This window comes from Candoia aspera, chromosome 7, assembly GCF_035149785.1.
Source record: "Candoia aspera isolate rCanAsp1 chromosome 7, rCanAsp1.hap2, whole genome shotgun sequence".
Classification (NCBI taxonomy): domain Eukaryota; kingdom Metazoa; phylum Chordata; class Lepidosauria; order Squamata; family Boidae; genus Candoia; species Candoia aspera.
This window is the reverse complement of record NC_086159.1, coordinates 74033590-74055619: the sequence shown is the minus strand read 5'-3', so window position 1 is coordinate 74055619 and position 22030 is coordinate 74033590. Positions and strand designations below refer to the sequence as shown.

The 22030-nt window shown below is 40.9% G+C and overlaps 1 protein-coding gene across 1 annotated transcript in view; it reads left to right on the top strand.

Moving 5' to 3' along the window:
• Window positions 1-5366: 5366 nt before the first annotated feature.
• Window positions 5367-22030, top strand: part of BMAL2 (basic helix-loop-helix ARNT like 2) — a 30068-nt gene continuing 13404 nt past the window's right edge. Inside the window, exons 1-7 of the mRNA XM_063308119.1 lie at window positions 5367-5535; window positions 7230-7268; window positions 8948-8986; window positions 12654-12811; window positions 16858-16937; window positions 18509-18601; window positions 20863-20980. Of these exons, the coding sequence (XP_063164189.1) occupies window positions 5456-5535; window positions 7230-7268; window positions 8948-8986; window positions 12654-12811; window positions 16858-16937; window positions 18509-18601; window positions 20863-20980 (607 nt within the window). The 5' untranslated portion in view covers window positions 5367-5455. The remainder of the gene's footprint in view (window positions 5536-7229; window positions 7269-8947; window positions 8987-12653; window positions 12812-16857; window positions 16938-18508; window positions 18602-20862; window positions 20981-22030) is intronic.

Below are 22030 nucleotides of genomic sequence, written 5' to 3'. Positions count from 1 at the left end.
GCTGCCTGGGGGTGCCGAAGCCATCCAAAACGGGGAGAATCAGGGGAATGCAGCCGGGAGAGGCGGATCCGGACCCGGGCTGGGAAGCTAGTCTCGGGAGTCCGCCCGTGGACGCGGCACCCGGGCGGCTTGGCTTGATTCGCCCGCTCGGCTCGGCTCCCGGCGCTGGAAAAGCGGACCGCAAACGACCCGCGTGAAGGCGGTGGGTTGCAGCCAGGCCACCGACGCACCTGAACAGAGGCGCCCCTTCCCCCGGCGGCTCGCGAGGCTCCCCGGCGAGCCAGGCGGCCCGGAGCGGCGTCTGCGGCCGGAGGGTCTCTCCCACCGCCCGCGCCTCCCGGAGAGGCAGCCCCGGCTCGGCCCCCTCCGGTCCCCCCGCGAGCGCGGCCTCTCGCGAGAAATAGCGCGCTTCGCCCCGGCGCGGCTGAGCGGTGCGAAGGGGCGGCGCTGGCTCGGCGGAGGCCACTCGCCAGGTGCGCGCGGGCGGCGGGGACCGCCGTGGAGGAGGCGCAGCCCCTCTCGCTCCGCAGTCGCGCCGCCGCGCCCGAGGAGGCGGCGGAGGCGGGGGCGAGGAAGGGCCCGGAGGGGAGCCCGCCCGTCCCCCTCCATGCCTCTGGGGCCGGGCAGCGCTGCCTCTGCCGCCGCGCCGGAGAGCGCTCGCCATGGCGGAGGCGGTCGGGGCAGGAGCCACGGAGGCGGCCGGCGCGGGCTCAGGTGAGAGCGCAGGGAAGTGCCTGCTCGGTGGCGCCCCGGGCTTGCTCCGCGGTGGGATGCGCCCCTCTCCGCCCTGCCGTGCCCGGCACCGGCGCGCAGCGCGCGTCGGCGCCCAGTCGAGACCTCCGGGGGGCAGGCGAGCCCCCCAAACCTTCCTACCCCGGCAGGGTGGGCGGAGAGGGACCCCGATAGCCGAGGAGCGGGGAGCGAAGGGAAAGCCTTAACTTTCTTGCGCTTGGAGCTCCTTCTTCTCACTACCCGGGATTTCTCCATGCCTTGCCCTGTCTGTCTGTCTGACTCTCTTTCTGTGCATGTGTGTGTGGTGGTGGTGGGGGGGCGATTGTCCAGCGGGGGCTCGGTGTTTGTCGCCCCGAGAACCGAGTCTCGGCTCTCCGCAGCTCCTAGCCCTTCACTTCCCCTTCTGCTCTTCCTTCCTCTGAAAGAGGGAAGGAAGGTAATAGTTCGTTGAAAGATCGACCACCTCTCCTTTTTTTATTCGCCTCCCCCGCCCCCCACCAAAGCTGATCGTACTCCCATCCAGAATGCTTCAGAAGTTGCAAAGTGGAAGAAAAGCCCTTGGCGATAAGCCCTGAACTGAGATGGCCAGATGTTTAAATACATCATAAGCATTAGAGTTGGAAAAAGTCTGCAGAGGTCTCCTTTAGGAGGAGGAAGAAGCTGGTGAGCCAACAGGTTGAATAGGACACCTTGATCTGATCATCCAGCAAAAATGAACAGTGTGTCTTGTTTCTGTTACGGTGACAAGGCTCAGAGCCAATAATTTAATAGTATAGGACACCTGGGATGTGTGTTAATATTTTTTGTTTCAAACAAGAGTCAGGATCCTTTACTTTCTAATCCTTGACCAGACTGGATCCTGATTTTGAACTCAGAAATACTAAATTTATTTGCTCAGTTGGAAATGGTGAAGGTCTTTGGTGGGCTTGCTTCCACTGGAGATGTTAAAAGTAAACCCCAAATGCCAACCCCCCATTCACCCATATTGATAATCTGCTCCAATTCCTAAACAACTCCATTGTTGTTCCAATTTACAAAAAGGCAATGAGACCAACCCAGCTAATTACTGTCTAATCAGCCTGCTGTGTATAATCAGCAAAATTATATCTTTATCAGAAGCTCGCTGACTGGATGAAACAAGAAAAAGGCTTAGCTGTGGAACAAGCCACGCTGCCTTTATTGGAAGACAGGATTTGATTCAATTCAGTTCCTGGAGACAGATTATGGCAAAAATTGGCAGCCTCTTCAGTTGTTGTCTTCTCCAGTACTGATGCCGTATGAGATCACAAATTGGGTTACGTGTGAGAACAGCGGACAATTATAAGACACGTATGGGTAGATAGATTAGGTTAAAACTTTGGTCTCTGGTCCAGGGCCTGATTTGTACATTATTTTACAGATAAACTTGCTGAAATTTGTAAATGGCACATGACTAGATAGAAGGTAATGTAGAAAAGGATAACTTCACTTTTTTATAACTGATCAGCACAGAAAGTGCCAATGAAAAAAACACTCACCGAGGAAAATAATGGACAATATTCCTAAGTTAGAATGAACCACAGGCTTATATTAGTAACAACCATTTTACAAGTTGAACAGGTCTAGTACAAAATGTTGCCACTTTTTCTGCATGGATCTCCTAGAAGAACGTGTGCGTAATAGTTATTGGTCCTTCCTGGAATTTTAATGAAAAGAGTACAGTAACATGAGACCATGAGTCTCTAGAGTAATCACAGCACAGCAAGGTATGAGTAATTCCTCCTCTTTAATACTACATAGGCAGATCTCAGACTAGTAGGGCCTGATGGAAAGGTGCTTGTATCACTGGTTTTTGTGGCTTATGATAGTAAAGCAGTGAAATTTTGATACGGATGATGGCACCCATTTACATTGGGTTTCCTTTATGACTAATAATAATAACAACAACAACATAGATAAATGTAATGAAAGCTGTTCCAGCCTTGTTTAGAGTTTGCTACTTACTACTGGGAGAAATATTGCTGGCTGTTTTTCTACAGGTGGCAGCTCCTACAGGTAGCAACACCATAGGGGGTGTATGTTAGGATAATCTATTTACATTTAATAGATCTTTGTCTATTAAAAGTATACTTAATGATATTCTGGAGAAAATCTATGTAGTTGCTAATAGTCAACACCAACTTGATGGCATACAGTCAATCAGTGACAACACTGAAGTGGCATAAATTAATCATTTTCTTCTATTAATGAAAAAGGTATGTTATTTAAACATTGCTAACTTTATTCATTTCTAAATGTTTGCATGGTTCACAAATGGCACTAGGCCAAAAGTGGTTTGTTTTTTATTACTACATTGTTGGAAGCCAGCCATTGTGATTTGTGAACAACACGTAAATTGTGTTGGGAATGCAGCCAATTCTTTATTCAATAATCCACAGTTAAACAAACAGTTGCTTATGCAAAAATGTAAAACTTAAAGTTCCAGGTGACATACAGCTCACTGATACTTGGAATTTGCTTCCAGAAATGGATGAATTGTAATTTTTTAATAGGAAGCAAGAAGAAAAGTATTAAATTTATATGGGAGTTATATTAATGGTATTTGAGTTGATGGTTTCAGTTTAATTTTATATGCATACATAAATATCCATCATGCTGTTCTCTTTGGGAGAAATTAGGGCTGTTCAGAGTCCAGAAAAGGAGAAAGAAATTAAAGGTAGGAGATGAAAAAGAAATCTAGCTAAATTTAGTTTACACCAGCACTGTTCACTGTATCTCTCTATACCTGTGTATCTTTGTAAACCATTCTTGCTTCCTCTACATCCACATACTGATTCATACTTTGTCTTTTGTTCTTTAAACTTCTCACTGCTCTGAGATGATGTAAGGAGAATGGTAATTTCTCTGGGCATCTCTTGAGTTTGCTCTAGACAGTTGTCCATGTTTACACACCAACAGAGCTCGAATGCTTCAGGACTGAGCACTGCCATCTTACTGTCTGTTGTTCACTACTTTCTATATATTCGTTCAATTGTGTCTGATTCTCACAGACTGCCTGGACACGTCCCTGCAGTTTTCTTGGCAACTTTTTTTCAGAAGTGGTTTGCCATTGCCTCCTTCCTAGGACTGAGAGGGAGTGACTGGCCCAAGGTCACCCGGTTGGCTTTGTGCCTAAGGTGAGACTAGAACTCACGGTCTCCTGGTTTCTAGCCTGATGCCTTAACCACTACACCAAATGGGTGCCCTACACACACACACACACACAGTTAAAAGATAAACATGAAGCAATACAGAAAAAAGGTGAGAAAGAAATGTAAAGAAAAAGGTGTCAAAAACAATAGAAAGAAAAAAGAAAAGGAAAAAATACTTAAGCAACTTCTGATCTTCTTTAAAGTGGTTATAAACATACTTAATACCATTTCCCCCCCTTCTAAATTACATAACATGATTCTCTCCTCCCCATATTCAACGCTTAAAGGTAAAGGTAAAGGTTTCCCTTGACGTAAAGTCCAGTCGTGTCCGACTCTAGGGGGCGGTGCTCATCTCCGTTTCAAAGCCTTGGAGCCGGCGTTGTCCATAGGACACTTCCGGGTCATGTGGCCAGCATGACTCACGGAACGCCGTTACCTTCCCGCCGAAGCGGTACCAATTAATCTACTCACATTTGCATGTTTTCGAACTGCTTGGTGTGCAGAAGCTGGGACGAGCAACGGGAGCTCACCCCGCCGCGCGGTTTCGAACCGCCGACCTTCCGATCGACAGCTCAGCGGTTTAACCCGCAGCGCCACCGCGTCCCCAGGTGACGCTTACTAATTGGTAAATCCAGAAATCACCATTTGTATCCATTTTCAGCAAAAAAGTCAATAAAGGGTCTTTATTGCTGATTTCCCGTCTTTTATAAAGGTAGTTGTTGTTCCCTCCTTAATCAAACAAGTCAGTTTAGCCATTTCTGCAAATTCTGCCATCTTTATAATCCATTCCTCAATTCTGGTTTCATCTGAATGTTAATTTTTCCTATCTGTCCTGCACTACTCCTATTTATTATTGAAGGCTTATAGTAGGCTCTGAATCCAGAGTGGGCAGCATTTTCAATTTGCAGAAACTAGAGTTTGCAACCAAGGTGGGTAAGTTCTGAATTCCACTTTCCACGAATCCCAGATGGTTGCTATTCTGGGTTTAGACTTGACATTGCAGAAAGGACGACATGTGGCAGGGGCGGAGTAAGACTGAGGTACAATGCTTGTTAATGTTTTCACATAGGATGCTGTGTAGATAGAGACAATGATCAGTTATGTGAAAAACAGTAAAAGCTCCTTCATGTCAAGCTTGACTCCTGGTGACCACATGGAGAAAACCACATTAAGATTTTCTGGCAGCAGCATGGAAACATTTGCCATTGCCTTATTTTTGAACTTTTTAGTCCAGCCTAAAGCTTTGAGTACTAACCAGGTCCAACCCTACATAGCTTTTTCTCGGTTAGCCACAGTTGGCTAGGTGCTGCCATCTGCCATGATACTCAAGAAGCTTGTTACTATCTGTGATGGTAGGTATCAAGATGTGATGGTAGGTATCAAGATGACCTACAGGTCAATCATCTTTGGTCTGATTTATTCCTTTTCCTCTTACCTGAGCAAATGAGTTACAACAGTAGTCCTGTCTCCTTCAGCTTGGATGCTATTTTCTATTTACAGATAATCTTCAGGTGGAAGAAAATCGGGGTGTTGTTTCTGCGATCTCAAGCATTATGTCTCCCGTAGCTCCTTCAATAAATACATATGCGGTGGAGTTTCCTAGAAAACGAAAAGGGAGCGATTCTGATAATCAGTGAGAACATTTACTTTTTTTTGTAAACGACACCCTTGGTAGATTTTTCTTTGTATTTAAGCACATGTTATTCCACACCCAACATGTTTAATTTGGAAGGTCAGTTGCTTTCATGTGATGGGTATTAATTGTCCTTGAAACAGCATGATGTTTGACGGCACATAGAGCTGATCTTGTTATTTCTCTGTTAAGTGCAAGGACAAGACAGTTGGGATCATGTAGTGTCAGTTGCATCTTGCTTTTTCCATAGACCCACTCTCAGCTTTATGCTTGCTTTCATGATATTATGTGTTCACAGAATAACATATGCCTTGCATCATTTTTACACATCTGCTCCTTGTACATGGATTGTAAGAACATAAGCCTTTCCAGATCATCCCATCTTCTGCTTAGTCATATATTCCAAAATCACGTTTTTATCACTTCCTTTGTAGTTCTACCACTTCTCTTCCTCTGTTTTTTCTGTTCATTATTGTAATTTTAATGATGCAGCAGTGCTGGAAATGGTAAAATCCCCAGATGCATTCAATCAGGGAAATCCTTTTTTTCAGCTTTGGGAGAAATATGATTATTTTTTCTCTCAGAACCTAAAAATGTAATTATTAATGACAAGAGTGTGCTTCCATATTATTATTATTTATTGCCGTATCTTGGGGTTTTTGGTATAGAGCCAATTTATTTCTGAACCAGAAACCAGGAGACTGTGAGTTTTAGTCCCACCTTAGGCATGAGAGTCAGCTGGGTGACCCTGGGCCAGTCGCGCTCTCTCAGCCCAAGAGCCAATCAGGTGTAGTAGGAGAGTTCTAGTCCCGCCTTAGGCATGAAAGCCGGCTGGGTGACCTTGGGTCAGTCGCTTTCTCAGCCCAGCTCATCTCACAAGGTGGTTATGGGGAAAATAGGAGGAGGAAGGAGTATTAGGCATGTTTGCCACCTTGAGTTATTTATAAAAATAATAAAGGTGGGATAGAAAATAAAATACAAAAATAAAAATAAAAAAATCCCTGCATGTCTCTTTTTGGTAGCAGTATCTCCAGGCCAAAAATTTGGATAAAATGTGCTACTGGATGTCCATGATGGTTGTGTTCCACCTTCTGAATGTGACTTTTATTTAAAAGTGGGCATCTTCAAGGCATTTGTGAAGACTTCTCCATTTTGAGTTGGATTTTTAAATCAGGGATGTTAACTGTACCTGGATACTATCAGAGTACCTCATGGTAAGAAGTCATGGCAGGTTACACCTTCCAAAAAATGGGGATATTAGAAGCAATGAGAAACCAAGTATGGTAATGATTAGAGGTATAATGGAGAACATATTAAAATGTAGAATTTTAGTGTAGTGTAGGGATCTAAGCATGCTGGTGTTAGTTTCTGCATCAATTAAATTGTAATATTTCTTTAACCTGGAGTATAGTTCTTGGTATTTTTATTTTTTGACACAATTTCACATAACTTCATAGTAAAAAAACTCCCAAAAGAATAGAAAATCTTGGAATCACATCACATCATTAAAATGCCACCATCTATTAACAGACTCTATAATTACTGCTTGGAATAGCAAGATAGGAAGTTCTGGCTTTTTTTTTTAAATATATCCTTATTCCTAGATCTTTGCTGTTCAGTAGGATTTATTTTCAGTTACGCCAATTTTTCATTCTTTTGATGTCGTCTGATTAATTCAGTTTCTCTTTCTTTAGATATGCCGGTGACACTGAGGCTGATGATCTCCAGAGCAGGTATAAAATAAATAATAAAATTATTATTTTAGCAAAAATAAAACAAAATGATAGATGCTATGTAGGCCCGCAACTAGGGTCTGTGTCACCCGGGGCAAACATGGATTCAGCGCCCATTTCGGCACCCCCCCAGCACTCATTTTGGCATCCCCCAGCACAGCACTTGGGGCACATGCCCTGCTTGCCCCCCCCCATGGTCACATGATCACATTCCTTCATAGTTGGATCACAAACTATCCTTGTTTGGCTAGTAAAACTACAAGTAGTCCTTGACTTACAACCATTCATTTAATGACAGTCCAAACTTATGGCCTCAGAATGGGTGCTTTATGGCCTGCAAAGCATTTCTGAGTGTCCCAAAACGTTGAACCCCCCCCCCCATGGTCACATGATCTCATTTCAAGCACTTGGCAACTGGCTTGTATTTATGACCGGTTGCGGGGTCCTGTGGTCATGTGGTCACATTCTGTTATGTTTTTGCTCTTTTCTGGCAAAAAATGCCCATTGGGAAATCTGGATTCGCTTAACAACTGCCATAAAAATGGTTGTAAAATCAGGTCTGATCACATGGTGACTCAACTTACAACCGCAATGACTTATGATGGAAAGTCCGGTCCCAATTATGGTCGTAAGTCGAGGACTATCTGTATTTAGAATAGTTAGGTGTAGTTAAGTTGGGCCTGATTCCATCATGACCTGGCTCTTTAAGAGCATTCCAGTTTGGCTAGCAAAGTATTTAGACCTTTAGAAATGATTTGTGTGTGCTTAAACAAACCAAGTTCAAAGCGGCTTTAAATGTACTTGATTCAGACAAATACAAGTTAAATGGTGGTTAGCCAATTGGGAAGTAATAATAAACTTTCCAAGTAAAATATTGAAGTGAAAAGTTCCAAATTTCTCCTTATGACTGGCTAGATTGCTTTTTATGGTTACAGTTGAAATAGCCTATCTAAAAGATTGTAAAGGTAAAGGTAAAGGTTTCCCTTGACGTAAAGTCCAGTCGTGTCCGACTCTAGGGGGCGGTGCTCATCTCCGTTTCTAAGCCTTGGAGCCGGCGTTGTCATAGACACTTCCGGGTCATGTGGCCAGCATGACGACTCGGAACGCCGTTACCTTCCCGCCGAAGTGGTACCTATTGATCTACTCACATTGGCATGTTTTCGAACTGCTAGGTGAGCAGGAGCTGGGACGAGCCACGGGAGCTCACCCCGCTGCGCGGTTTCGAACTGCCGACCTTCCGATAAATGGGAAATGTTGTACATGGTTGAGATTTCTCTGCATAGCAAGATTCAGGTTTTTCTCAAAACCTAGCTAAAATCAAAATATTTTTCATCCATGATACTCCTGTTACTGATTTCTCTATTTTAATGATTATTCACAATAATTAATAATAACGTTTTGTTTGCATAGTATTTCATTGATATCCAGAAAATAAAAAGAATTTTTTTCTATAATTGTGGAAGATTAACTGGGGCAATTCTTTTTTCCCTTTATAGGTCTTACTATAGCTTCTTTTTTAAAATTATCCTACATTCATGGAACTGGATAGGTTATTTCAGCTTTCTTTGAAAAATTCTGCATTGAGCAGGAATTTTGTAATAAGCAGCATAATATTTTAGATTCTATCTTCATGATTATTCATTTGCATTGCATTTAATTTTAATGCTTCTTTTTCCTAGGAGTGAAGATGAAGAACATGTAAAAATTAAGTATTTCAGGTACTGCGAATTAGAAAATACAATTTTTTTGCAAAAGAAATACACTTAAAATTAATGTTGGGTATTGTGAATACAAACTTAAGATATTTCTGCATATCTTCTTGCAAAATGTATTTAATAGTGTAGGTCATGACCTAACACATGTAATTCCTCTTTATTTTTATTGTAAAAGGTAAAGGGTAAAGGTTTCCCTTGACATTAAGTCCAGTCGTGTCCGACTCTAGGGGGTGGTGCTCATCTCCGTTTCAAAGCCAAAGAGCCGGCGTTTGTCCGAAGACACTTCCGCGGTCATGGGGCCGGCATGACTACACGGAACGCCGTTACCTGCCCGACAAAGCGGCACCTATTAATCGACTCACATTGGCATGTTTTCGAACTGCTAGGTTGGCAGGAGCTGGGACTAGCAACGGGAGCTCACCCCGTCACGCGGATTCGAACCGCCGACCTTCTGATCGGCAAGCTCGGCAGCTCAGCGGTTTAACCCGCAGCGCCACCCTGTCCCCTATTTTTATTGTAGAGTTCTATTAAAATTGGATTTCAAAGTATTTGGCAAGACATCTTGGTCTTTACAGGATTTGGTTCAGAACCCTGATTTGATGATTCAGAAAAATAACCCAACTCAGTTTGAGCCAAACTCAGTTCCACTGTCTCTTACTGGCTCTCACTGGAAATGAAAGGATGACCACCGTGTTTTTCTTTTAGACCAGCTTGGGTGAAATTCCTAAGAGTGCTTATCCTTAGAGAAAAATGAACCCTGTATCATTTCAGGCACATAAACACAGCCTTTGCTGTGCTCTGTGTCATTAAATGTTGACTTTTACAAATAGGAACTGTGGCTTCAGTTTTTCATCTTGTAAATATTGTGTAATTGGCAGGGCAGCTGCTGCTTCTAGGGAATAAAGTACCTGCTTCATTTTGATTTTTAATGGAAGAGGCACGATTGATTGGAGAGCTATGTACATCATTCTATGTGGTCACATGTTGGTAGCTGCACATTCCCCTTTCTCTCCTTTCTACCTCTGATTTTATTTTAGACAGAGTTTGGAGAGAAGTAGATCAGGTTTTGCAAGTTCAGTATCTGTAATGGGCTGTAAGAGTAACCTTGAGAGACAGAAGGAATTGCCACAGCCTAGCCAATGGTCAGATAAGAGAGATCTCAGCCCACAGAAGGAAAGGGGATGGAGAAAGCGTCTCAGAAGGGACCCTCCCTAGTTCTCTGGAAAGTAAAGGCAGGGGAGGGGAGAAGGACTTTCAGACTTCAAGTTTCTGTTACTGTAACCTTACAATAAAAGTAGTATTAGTACTCGTGGTTGTTGTTTCCTGTCTGGATTACCTCAAAGGGTTGACAATATCTATACCTTGATGGCTTTCTGATTCTCAAATAGCCTTAGGCTGGTTCAGATTTGGTCTGTTTTGAAGAGCTCAGTGATCTGCCGTGGTCCTTTCCTGATTCTTTAACAGGGTTTGAAGACAATTGCCTTAACTTTATGTAATAAATAGGGAGTGGTTCTATCTAGATACCTGGCAATGAATAATTTTTTTTCCTTACTATAATCAGCATTTTCTAGTTCTGCAGTCTTCTCTGTAGCCCAATTAGATAAAAACATATTGTAAAACCAATTCCCTTCTCACCAGCTGCAACAGGAAAGTAATTGCCATTTGATATCCAAATTACAACCCCTATCAATGGTGATAATAGTGATTCTCCACTAGGTACTTTCAGAAACCTGCTATATGTATCTCTTTCTGATGAAATTAATATCAGGCTGCTTGCCTCTGTTTGGAAAGTCAGTGTTATGATTAAAATGGTTCTCAAAGGTAATGGTGTATATAAAAATACAATCTCCTTGAAGTTGAGTTCAAGTATCCAAGTAGTTTTCTGGATAACAATACAAAAAAATATATATATTTTTTACTTACCAGTGTAGCCTGTAACTGTAGCTGTCTCAAGTGGTACATCTAATTAATAACCAGGGCTACCTCCAGTGAGCTTCCTAATCAGCCAAGGTGGCTAGGTGATACCACCTGGTGCCACTGTTGTCTGTATCAAACTGTTCCTGCATTGACATGATTGCATGTACACACACATACACCTGTACAAATATAGTAGTCAAAGTTAATGTTTGTAAAATCATGGCACTTTATAACATATGTTGGAAGGGTTAAACAATGTATTTGAAGTTATGGTAGAACCATGCCCAGTATAAGGAGATAAGAATCTTCAGAGCATTTGGAAATCATAGTAGTAATCCTAGAATTTATTCCAGAAGTTGTTAATTGATTTAAGAAGCTTTGTAAAAACAGATTTAAAATGAAATTATATTAGTAGTAATTAGTGATGAATATTTGTACAAAATGGAAAGTGATTAAAATGTTAGCAGAGTATAAGAACATTTAGAATATAATGTGTACATTATCCTAGTTAAATACCTTTTGGGCCCATGGATACATTTGAAATGCTTCAGACAGGATGGGGTATGGCTTCCCTAATTTATATTCTCTTCCTAGTGCTCTTTCCTACACGCACGTAAGAACAGAACGTGTATTCAACCAGTTATGTCCATGGGTCATACATAAAAGTTACTTTCTGTTGAATTTGCATGATTTTTGTACAACTCCCCCACAGTACTCCTTAATGTTTACATTGAACTTTATACAGTGAGCAAGGAGAGAAACATATGTCTAGTGTTTGTTGATGCACTGTATAAAAAGCATGAATCCAAAGCACAGTCTTTGCTCAACCCCATACTGGTTTCCATACTGCTGGAGTTCTGCTGTCAATAAACAGCCAGAGGTCGAAAACCAGAAGATCGTACCAGCAGAATAAAGGGAGGGGTTAAAAAAAGGAGCCAAGACGAATAAGTGAAAATAGGACAAGAGGAAAATCAGGATTGTAAACCTAGAACCATGCTACAGAATGATACTCCGATTTTCTTGCAAAGAAACCTGCATGGATGACTGTTGAATTCCAACAATCTAATTAAATCCTTTTATGATTGGTCCTTGTGCCCTTTCTGTGTTCCAGCTTGTTCTAAGTTGAGTAAATTGAGGGCTTTCTTTTCTTCTCCTTAAATTGTATTCTAAGATGCTGATGCTAGGGAGAGTGGAAGGCAAAAGGAAGAGGGGACGACCAAGGGCAAGATGGATGGATGATATTCTAGAGGTGACGGACTCGTCCCTGGGGGAGCTGGGGGTGTTGACGACCGACAGGAAGCTCTGGCGTGGGCTGGTCCATGAAGTCACGAAGAGTCGGAAGTGACTGACCGAATAAACAACACAAATTGTATTCTAAACTTCCATTTTTTTACTGTTAACACAGATTTGTAAAAGCTGTTGCAGACTAAAAATATTCCATATTTTTCTGATTAGGATGCAGGCTACCCAGGGTTCTGTTCAGCTGTTCATAGGTTGGAGTTAGTGTGTGTGTGTGTTCATGTTGTCTATTGATTCTGCTATTCGGCCATTGCTTGAAGCATCCCTTTTTTATATGTACATTTTAGCTTTGCATTTTTTTTATTCAGAGTTTCGTATTTAAGAATGACACATGGATAGTAATAATTTTTAAAAAGTAATCTTCAGCTTCTTTGTACCAGCTGGTCAACATTATTGTGGTGTGGGGAGAGAGAGAAGTTTAATGGGGAAATACATTTTTTGTCTTTTTTTCTAGGGAGGCCCACAGCCAAACAGAGAAAAGAAGGAGAGACAAGATGAATAACCTGATAGAAGAATTATCCACGATGATACCGCAGTGCAGTCCAGTGGCACGTAAGCTGGATAAGCTTACCGTACTAAGGATGGCTGTGCAGCATTTAAAGTCATTGAGAGGCAAGTATAGAATTGTTGGCGTCAAAAATTCTGAATGGCAATTGGAAAGCTGTCCTTTTAGCAGTTACTTCATTATTTTCTCCATATGGGATATTTATAAAAAGTTCTAAAGTTGGTGTGGATTGTGGCTGCCGCAGGCTACATTCCCCCCCCCCCAAAAAAAGAATGCACCACGGACCATTAATTAACCCAGTATACTTAAGAGGAGAGACCCTTTCCCAGTTGACTGTGACAGATGCAAACAGCAGGAGAGACAACCCATGATGGAAGTCCGGGCCATGCTGCCTTGATTGGGCAAGATAATCCCGCCTCCCCTGGCATCAATCACCAGTACCAGGACAGTTGATCAAGGGATGTTTACAAAGGTACAAGGAATGGCTGCATGGTTTAAAGGGCAGAATTGTTGCATAGTTAATTGTTAGCGAAAAGCCCATTTGGGTTAGGAACATACAGAAACAATGAGGGGCTCAGGAACAAAACCAGGTAGAGTCTAGCTTCATTCCGCGTTGCCCTTAGACCCAGTTCATTCATAGTTCAGTAGGTAACGGTTCCGATTAGAAATAATTATAATTGGCATCTCCACATTGATGAATGTTTTTGTATTGTGTGCTCTGAAACCATTTTATAGTACCCTATTTTTAATTAATTAATATTCATTTGAAAAAAATTAGCAGCTGCTTCAGGGCAGAATGGCAGGTACAAATGTACACTGCATCTGCATCTATTGGAAGCCAGTGGGACGCCTTGCTATTCTTGCATCTATATCTGTTCTTCATTTTATTTTATTCACCATATCCATTATATAAAGTAGCATATTATTGTTATTATTTCATTTTCCCATCCATAATCAATATTATAGGGGCCGCGGTGGCTCAGTGGTTAAGACGCTGAGTCAGAGGACCATTAAGGTTGGAAGGTCGGCAGTTCGAAACCTGAGAGCGCGAGCCATATGGTGGAGTGAGCTCCCGTCAACTTGTCCCAGCTCCTGCTAACCTAGCAGTTCAAAAGCATGCAAATGCGAGTAGATGAATAGGTACCACTTCGGTGGGAAAATAACAGGGACATGAAAGGAGCCCACTCGGGCGTCCCCTTGGCAATGGTGATGTCACCAGCAAATCCTTTCAACACAGAAGCACCTTGGTAGGTGCTTCTGATACAAAAAAAAAAAAATCAATATTATGGCTTCCAAGCTCACAATACAGTACAGTAAGCATACTGTATGTAGTAGTGGTCTTGTAATGAGTTTTAAGGTTACACTGGTCCATTTGTTCATGAAGCAGTTTGTTAAATTTGGGTACAACCATTTTGATCGTTCTTAGATAGCATTGTTGCTTTAGCAGTTTAAGAGATTTATCTCTCTCTCTCTCTCTCTCTCTCTCGAATTTATATAGCTGCCCATCTCACAAAAAGTGACTCTGGGTGGTGCACAAGAATTAAATAAAACAATACATATTTTACAACAAGCATTAATAAGGATATAAAACAATCAATTATTAAAAATGGATTTACTACATGGAAGGCCCCTTTGAAAAACAGTCTTGAATTTCTGTTGCTCCCCAACCCCCAATTTGTGGCAATGCATCAAGAAGATCTTTGTGTAAAAACGACTGATCCTTCTGTGCTTCCTTCTTGATTTCTACCTAAATTATTGAAAAATTCAGATTTTCAGTGCAGTCTCTCTCTCAGAGCATTCACAATGAGTATAAGCAACGGTGGTATATTCTCAGCTGATGAGAGACTTACAGTCCAGTGTTTTAGGAGAATATGGGTTGGGGGAAAAGGGTGATGAAGTGCCTCTTGCTCTGGGAAAAGTATCAAGTATCTAGTGAGAGGAAAGACACATATTCTGTGTCTCTTGAATATTCACAGGTCTGTATCAACCTGTTTCATAGTAGCGAATTAAAACACTTTTCAGTTAAAAAGCTTTCAGCTCTCTGCATTTTTAGGTATGTAGAATTTGCCATTTGCATCCTAACTGATAGTTTGTAAAATGTTAGGTAAACACATAAATCGGTTTAATAATTATTTATGGAGGACTCCACAGTTCATTGGGTTGGCAGAACATATTAAGTGACAAACCTAGGCTACCAACCACATTTGGTCGCCTCCACGCAGCTCATTGAGCCAAAACCTGACAAAATGCGTCATGGTTCAATGATCTTTTTGGCCAGTGGATACGTTTGGAACGTGGGGATTGTGTTATTAGCATTTTGGTGTCACGTGCCAGAGAAAGAGCTGTACAGAGATCAGCAGTCACAGATATTCTATTTTGGGGTCTCAAGCTTTGGTGCATTGTACAAACCTAACTGGCAAACTTTCCTTACACAAATCCCCCTTGAATTAGGTGACTGCATTTTCTGGTTTGACGTCATGAATTGCCTGTATACACAAATGTCTAGCAGATAGTCTTGAGGCAAAGTGATTCTTCCTACTATTCTACTTGTTTTCTCCTTCTTCTTAGGGGTCTGGAGGCAAGACATAAAACAAAGAATCACTAGGCTATTTGCACGTTGTGAGAACAGGAATTATTTTAGTGCAACATATTACATGTTTTAACAATTATAAATTTTGCTTCATGTGTGGACAAATCATTAGCCACTCTTTTCTTTTTTAATTAGGATTTCCCCAGTCCTGAAGGATTCTGGGTGGTATATAATATCAAAACTGGGGGGAGGGGGGACCATAATAATGAAAATGGAAAATCTGTATCAAAACCAGAATCAAACTCAGAATAAAATTAAGTAGTAATAGCTTATAATAAGTGTTGAACTTGCTTGGGTAGCAAAATACTACAGAACTGAGTTCAGGAAATCAGTGGGACTTAAGTGTGTCTGAAGACTTAATTATACATTAGTTTTATAATAGGAATAAGGGACGCGGTGGCGCTGCGGGTTAAACCGCTGAGCTGCTGATCGGAAGGTCGGCAGTTCGAAACCGCGCGGCGGGGTGAGCTCCCGTTGCTCGTCCCAGCTCCTGCTCACCTAGCAGTTCGAAAACATGCCAATGTGAGTAGATTCATAGGTACCGCTTCGGCAGGAAGGTAACGGCGTTCCGTGTCGTCATGCTGGCCACATGACCCGGAAAATGTCTACGGACAACGCCGGCTCCAAGGCTTAGAAACGGAGATGAGCACCGCCCCCTAGAGTCGGGCACGACTGGACTTTACGTCAAGGGAAACCTTTATAATAGGATAATGTAAGTAATCAATCCTGTTCAGATGATGGAAGCCAAAACAATTCTTCCCATACTGTACTGACATTACTGCCAAGGAGAGTTGATCAATACTTCACTCATCTTGCAGTGACCGTTGTTCAGTCTTTAATAATCCTGGCATCTTCTCATTACTATTGAGGAAATATGGCAACAACTTTCATCCTATCAATCTGTTGGAAAGAAGATCTACAGTATTTGCTATGTCATTCTGTTTGTTTTACTCTTGCTTTCATCTGTAAAATGATATGAAATCCCATGTTGGTTTTCCGTAGAAGTGATTTATAATGCCAGTTCTGAGTTCTAATTAGGGTGTGTATCGTGTATCTGTTTTTGTTTTGGTTAATTAAGGAGTGTCTGGTTTTCCTTCCTTCCTTCCTTCCTTCCTTCCTTCCTTCCTTCCTTCCTTCCTTCCTTCCTTCCTTCCTTCCCTCCCTCCTTCCTTCCTTCCTTCCTTCCTTCCTTCCTTCTTTCCTTCCTTCCTTCCTTCCTTCCTTCCTTCCCTCCCTCCCTCCCTCCCTCCTTCCTTCCTTCCTTCCTTCCTTCCTTCCCTCCCTCCCTCCCTCCCTCCTTCTTTCCTTCCTTCTTTCCTTCCTTCCTTCCTTCCTTCCTTCCCTCCCTCCCTCCCTCCCTCCCTCCTTCCTTCCTTCCTTCCTTCCTTCCTTCCTTCTTTCCTTCCTTCCTTCCTTCCTTCCTTCCTTCCTTCCTTCCTTCCTTCCTTCCCTCCCTCCCTCCCTCCCTCCCTCCTTCCTTCCTTCCTTCCTTCCTTCCTTCTTTCCTTCCTTCCTTCCTTCCTTCCTTCCTTGTAATAATTTTCTTTCATGAATATTTTGTAGGTTCTACTAGTTCTTACTCAGAAGTTCAATACAAACCTTCATTTTTACAAGATGATGAACTTCAACATCTAATCCTTAAGGTAAATTAAAGTGGAGACATGGACCTGCTATTTTTGTAAACAGTGACTGCCTTACACCACAGCGCTTACATCTAGAATGTATGGTCAGTCACACAGTTTCAAGACTATTTATAAATAGAGAAGTGCAAATGTCCTGTTCTGAGCTCAAAACAGGCTCCTCTGACTTTGCAGAGTGTCTCATCCATGCCCAGAAATATTCCCAAAATGTGAAACGTGTTTCAAGCTTAAAAGAACACTTCTGCTGCAGTTGGAACAGTGTTGCGACACTGCCTTTTTTGAACTTGGACCGCCCTTTTTAAACTTTAGTCTGGGTATTTTTATGTTGGAAATGTTCTGAATTTGAAGTCCTCTATTTTAATACAAAACAAGACTTAAAATAGAAATTACATCAGGATTGGAACGTTAAAATGTTCAGATGAAGATGTAAGACCCACGGAATTTGGTAAGCTGCTTGCTAGACTGAGTCACAAATTAGTTCTAGTTAAAATACAAATAATATTTAAACACAGTCTAAGAAATATATTTTGAGCTTAATATTACATCAAAGAGACTAGGCAGATATGTGCTATTTATAAGTACGTACGTGATTGGACTGATTATTTCCATGATATAAATTTCTATTAGTGTACATTGGAAATTCATATGAAGTAACCCCTCCAAAAAAGTCATGCTATTAAATCCAGGCAATTTAAATCATTAATAGTAAGTGAAGACGTGAATATGTTGAATGAGGTTGGCTGGACTTTGAGAACTTGAGCTGTATTTAGTAAGCACGTAATTACGCTGGTTGACTTGAATCAGAATCAGAAAGGATTTATTGCAGTAACCACAGATCACATCACAGTGTAACTTACAGAGATCATGAGGCTTAAAATACAGTACTGAAAGTGATGGTGATGATAAAATAAATTCTATAAATACCACAGGGCTAATTCTAAAACTCATATTTAGCCCAAAGTCTATAAAGTTGAGGAGATACAGCCCCCTTTGTAAGATTGCAAGGCAACAAAACAAAAATGGCTAATCGATAGCTGATGAAGAGGATTGCATTACATTCAGGATGTATTAAAGGCTTTGGAATTAGAAGAATGAAAGGTAAATTCTGACTATCAGGGAGGGCAAATGTTGGAAATCCAATAGCAGAGAATATCTGTAGCTCAGAGTTGAACTGTGGAGTCTTGGTGCTCGCACTGATGACATCACCTAGTTGGGTGATGAAACATCTGCAAGCAAACAGCCAAGCTCAGAGAACACCAAGAACTCCACAATGTTGGAAATGCCAGAGGCAACTTATTCCCTACTGAGCTCCTTGATTGTAACTGGGAGGATCAAACTCTCGGTTGCTGAAAGGAGGTGAAAGGAAAAACACAAGTATTTGTGGGTCTATCTTCAGGGCAAGACAGTGTCTATGGTGCTGGTTTCTGTAAGTTTTCCTGACAGCCTAAATACTAATGAAAATATTATCAACATTTTAATATTGCTTTCCTCTATTGTGGCCTTATTTTGTCTACACAGCTGCTCGTATTTAGCCATTACTATTAATGTTGTATATTTGTTTTCTTAATTTATAGGCTGCAGATGGTTTCCTTTTTGTGGTTGGATGTGACAGAGGAAAAATCCTGTTTGTTTCAGAATCTGTTTCCAAGATACTTAATTATGACCCAGTAGGTAACCTTGTATTTAAAATCCTTCTATCAAGAGCTTTACATTTGCTGTATTCACATAAGCTGCTTGATGTGGGCAAAATACTATATAAAGTCATTCTTAGGACTTAGACTGTGTTCGCTGCTGCAAAATGATGGGAAATTGTGGTATCAACTTTCAGCAACTGCTCAAGGTCAGTGCTGGAGCTGCAGAAATTGGATTAGATCGGCCCTGGGACCTCAGGTTTCTTAGTTCAAACCTGCATATTTTTAGAAAATATGCTTTCTTTGTGATAATGTCCTGCTCTATCAAGGGAATCATATATTTCTAGTGGAATTATTTTAATTTGGCTGTGAGGGGGAGGAGGTAAGTTACAGAAAAGTTCTTTAGAAGGTTTAAAGTCCATCCTTGAAGTTGTTTTCACAGAATCAGTATTGAGAGATGCGCTGTGATTAGGTTTCTATTGTTTAGAAATTCTACTGGTGTACTTTACAAATATATTTGTACATTTTAAAAAATTAACAAGACTTAGGGTATGTGTATTGAGCTTCAAATAATGAAGGAGCAGTGTCTCTAGTATTGTACACCACTTAACAGAATTCTGTGCCTGGCCAGAGATTATTTCTGAAAAATAATCCTACTTGGTTTAAAATAAAGATGAAAATAATGTTTCCTCCCCGAACTAACCCTTTATGGTTGTCTTCAGTATTATACTGCATGCAAAATGCAAAATGGTTCATTATGGATGCATTATGGACTCCAGCTTTGATCTTGCAAATCGTTTTGTAACACTTGGCTTTTAGTATACCACAGCTTTTAATTAAATGCTTGATTACTTTAAGATTGAAAACATGCAATGCACATTTACGACTCTTACTGTGCCAATAAAAAATCTAGGCTGAAGTCATACATCATGTTATGCAATGATTATATTCATGATGGGTGCACCTTCCTTGTCCATTTGCACTTTCAGACTAGAAAGCTATTGGCAAAGGATTGAACATACAAGACTGTATATAAAGGCTAACATATAGAGGCAACTATGCCTGACAAGTTCCATCAAGAATGAAACTGTGTGTATATTGCCCCCTAGTGCTCAGTAGTGAACATAACCAGTATGTTAATAATAGGTTATTGACTAAGCCACAATGGGATAGGATGAATTCATTGCCCTAAATCATCAATCAGGAGCACCCAATGTTTTCGGGACAGAGGGCACATTTAGAATTTAGAGGACAAAATAGTTGCCCTGGAAAGCATTGTCAGTCACAAAACATCCACTTGCCAGAAGGCAAAATGATTGGGCAAGTCTTTGGTGCTATCCTAAGCCCCAAGGGCTTTTTACCACCTCTCTGCCTTCATTTCTGGCAAGTAGAGACACTTCCAAAGAAGTCACAGGGCAGCAGCCACCAGTTGTGTTTTGCTTTTAAGAATGCCTCTGGGAATCTTCTTTGAGAACCCAGAAGTGTTCTTGAAAATAAAGATGATCTTTTTAACTTAGAGAATATAATCAGGTAGATCTAGAACTTGATGAGCATCAGGAAAGATGGGGACCCAGATTGTAAACCATGTTTTACCAACCATGGCTAGGTTCATACTAAGCAAAATTACACAAATCACATTAAAGTTGAGGGTGAAGTGTGGACATTCAGATCAGAATGAACATTGGCTAGGACCTCATTCATTCATGTCAAGCAGACTTTCTGCAATAAAATGTTTTGGATAAACTTCCCTTGAGGTGTTACCAAACATCATTATATACTACTTATATGTGCCAACCTAACATGTACACTTTTTAAGCAAGATTTTCATAAGTTGCCTTGGAGATGCTTTCACAACAAAGGGCTACAGTATCTGTATATTCACAGAATAAATACCCTCCCATTATTGACTGTGGTAAGGAGTTTCACGGCCTTATTTTCTTTGATAGAAGCAGTAGGCAAGCTTTATTTACATAAGTTGCCTTTATAAAATATTATTTTGTGTTTTAGCTAAATAGTTATGGTTCATACCAAATAGGTGCTTGCGTACCACAGTTTTCAGAATCAAAGGATGTCATTTTAGTAATTGGCCATCAATGCTCATTGTTATGTGATGTGCAATTATTGAAATGAGATGAATGAAATATGGCCTGGAAAAATGTTTCTACTGCATTGAAAAGATTCTAATGGTGATGAAGTAATTTAATTACTCAGACATTAGAGTCTTGTGTTTTTATTGGCTTGGTTGAATAAGATGGTTGAGGTACGGTCAGTAATCTAATCATGTTGCATTCCATCAGACGAATTTGACTGGGCAAAGTCTTTTTGACTATCTTCACCCAAAGGATGTTGCCAAAGTGAAAGAGCAATTGTCATCTTCAGATGCTTCACCAAGAGAAAAACTGATAGATACCAAAAGTAAGCATGCAATTAAAAGTCTTTAATGGACACGGAGATTTTTTTCTCCCACAATATGTATGAGCCAAATCTAGCACATACAGAATGAAAGCCTCTGGATAGAATTGAAAAGTCAAAGCATGTGCGTGTTTTTGACTATGCAAATGAACACTTTATGTTCTAAATTATGTGCCCATTTCTTACATTCTTTTGCTCCGGTGTACAAGTTTATTTTTAATTTGTTCAGTGGAAAAGTCCTGATATAATAAAAAATGGGGTAAAATGCTTCAGGACAAACAACCCCTTTAATTTAAAAATGCTACTTTTCTTAATGCAGTCCCATTGTGTCTTATATAATTATATCTATGATAAAATCAATTTATTTATTTATTTTGCTCTGTAATATTTTATTTTTAGCTGAGTTTAACTTAGCTTATTTTATTTCCTACTTCACACATGTATAACTCGAAGTGATTTACATTCCCAATTACAAATACAAAGATTAAAAACAATACGCATCACAGTATAAGATTGTCTCCCAAGGAACAACAGAATCTCTTCAGGAAGCATTTCCATTCATAACAGACACCAAGACCTTCTGGAAAAGCTGGATCTTAATGGCTTTTTTAAGTACAGCTGGGATTGGGGCCAATCTGATCTCAGGGGTGGGGAAAATGCTAAGAGTATCTGTAAAGCTCTTACATGAATATTGAAACCTTTTTGGGTAGGAAATGCATACCGAATTGAAATCCATTCCAATTTAAACATTGAAACGAATGATACAATGACTAAGTGGTAAAACAGCTCACTTCCTTATATTCTTAGATCAGTCTTCCTTTTCCATCATGCTAAATCTTCAGCAGTGGTAAAATCTGCATAGAGCATTAAATCATCATGATATAGCAGGGCTGAAATCATCCATCCCTATAATGGCACAATTGCAGGTTCTCCATGGATGGTTGGTAGCCACCCCTATAATGTCCTACATATTTCACATAGATTTTTTTACCTTGGCTGGAATTGGTGCACCATCTATTATAGGGACCATAGGCAAACTGTGTCTGCTCAGAT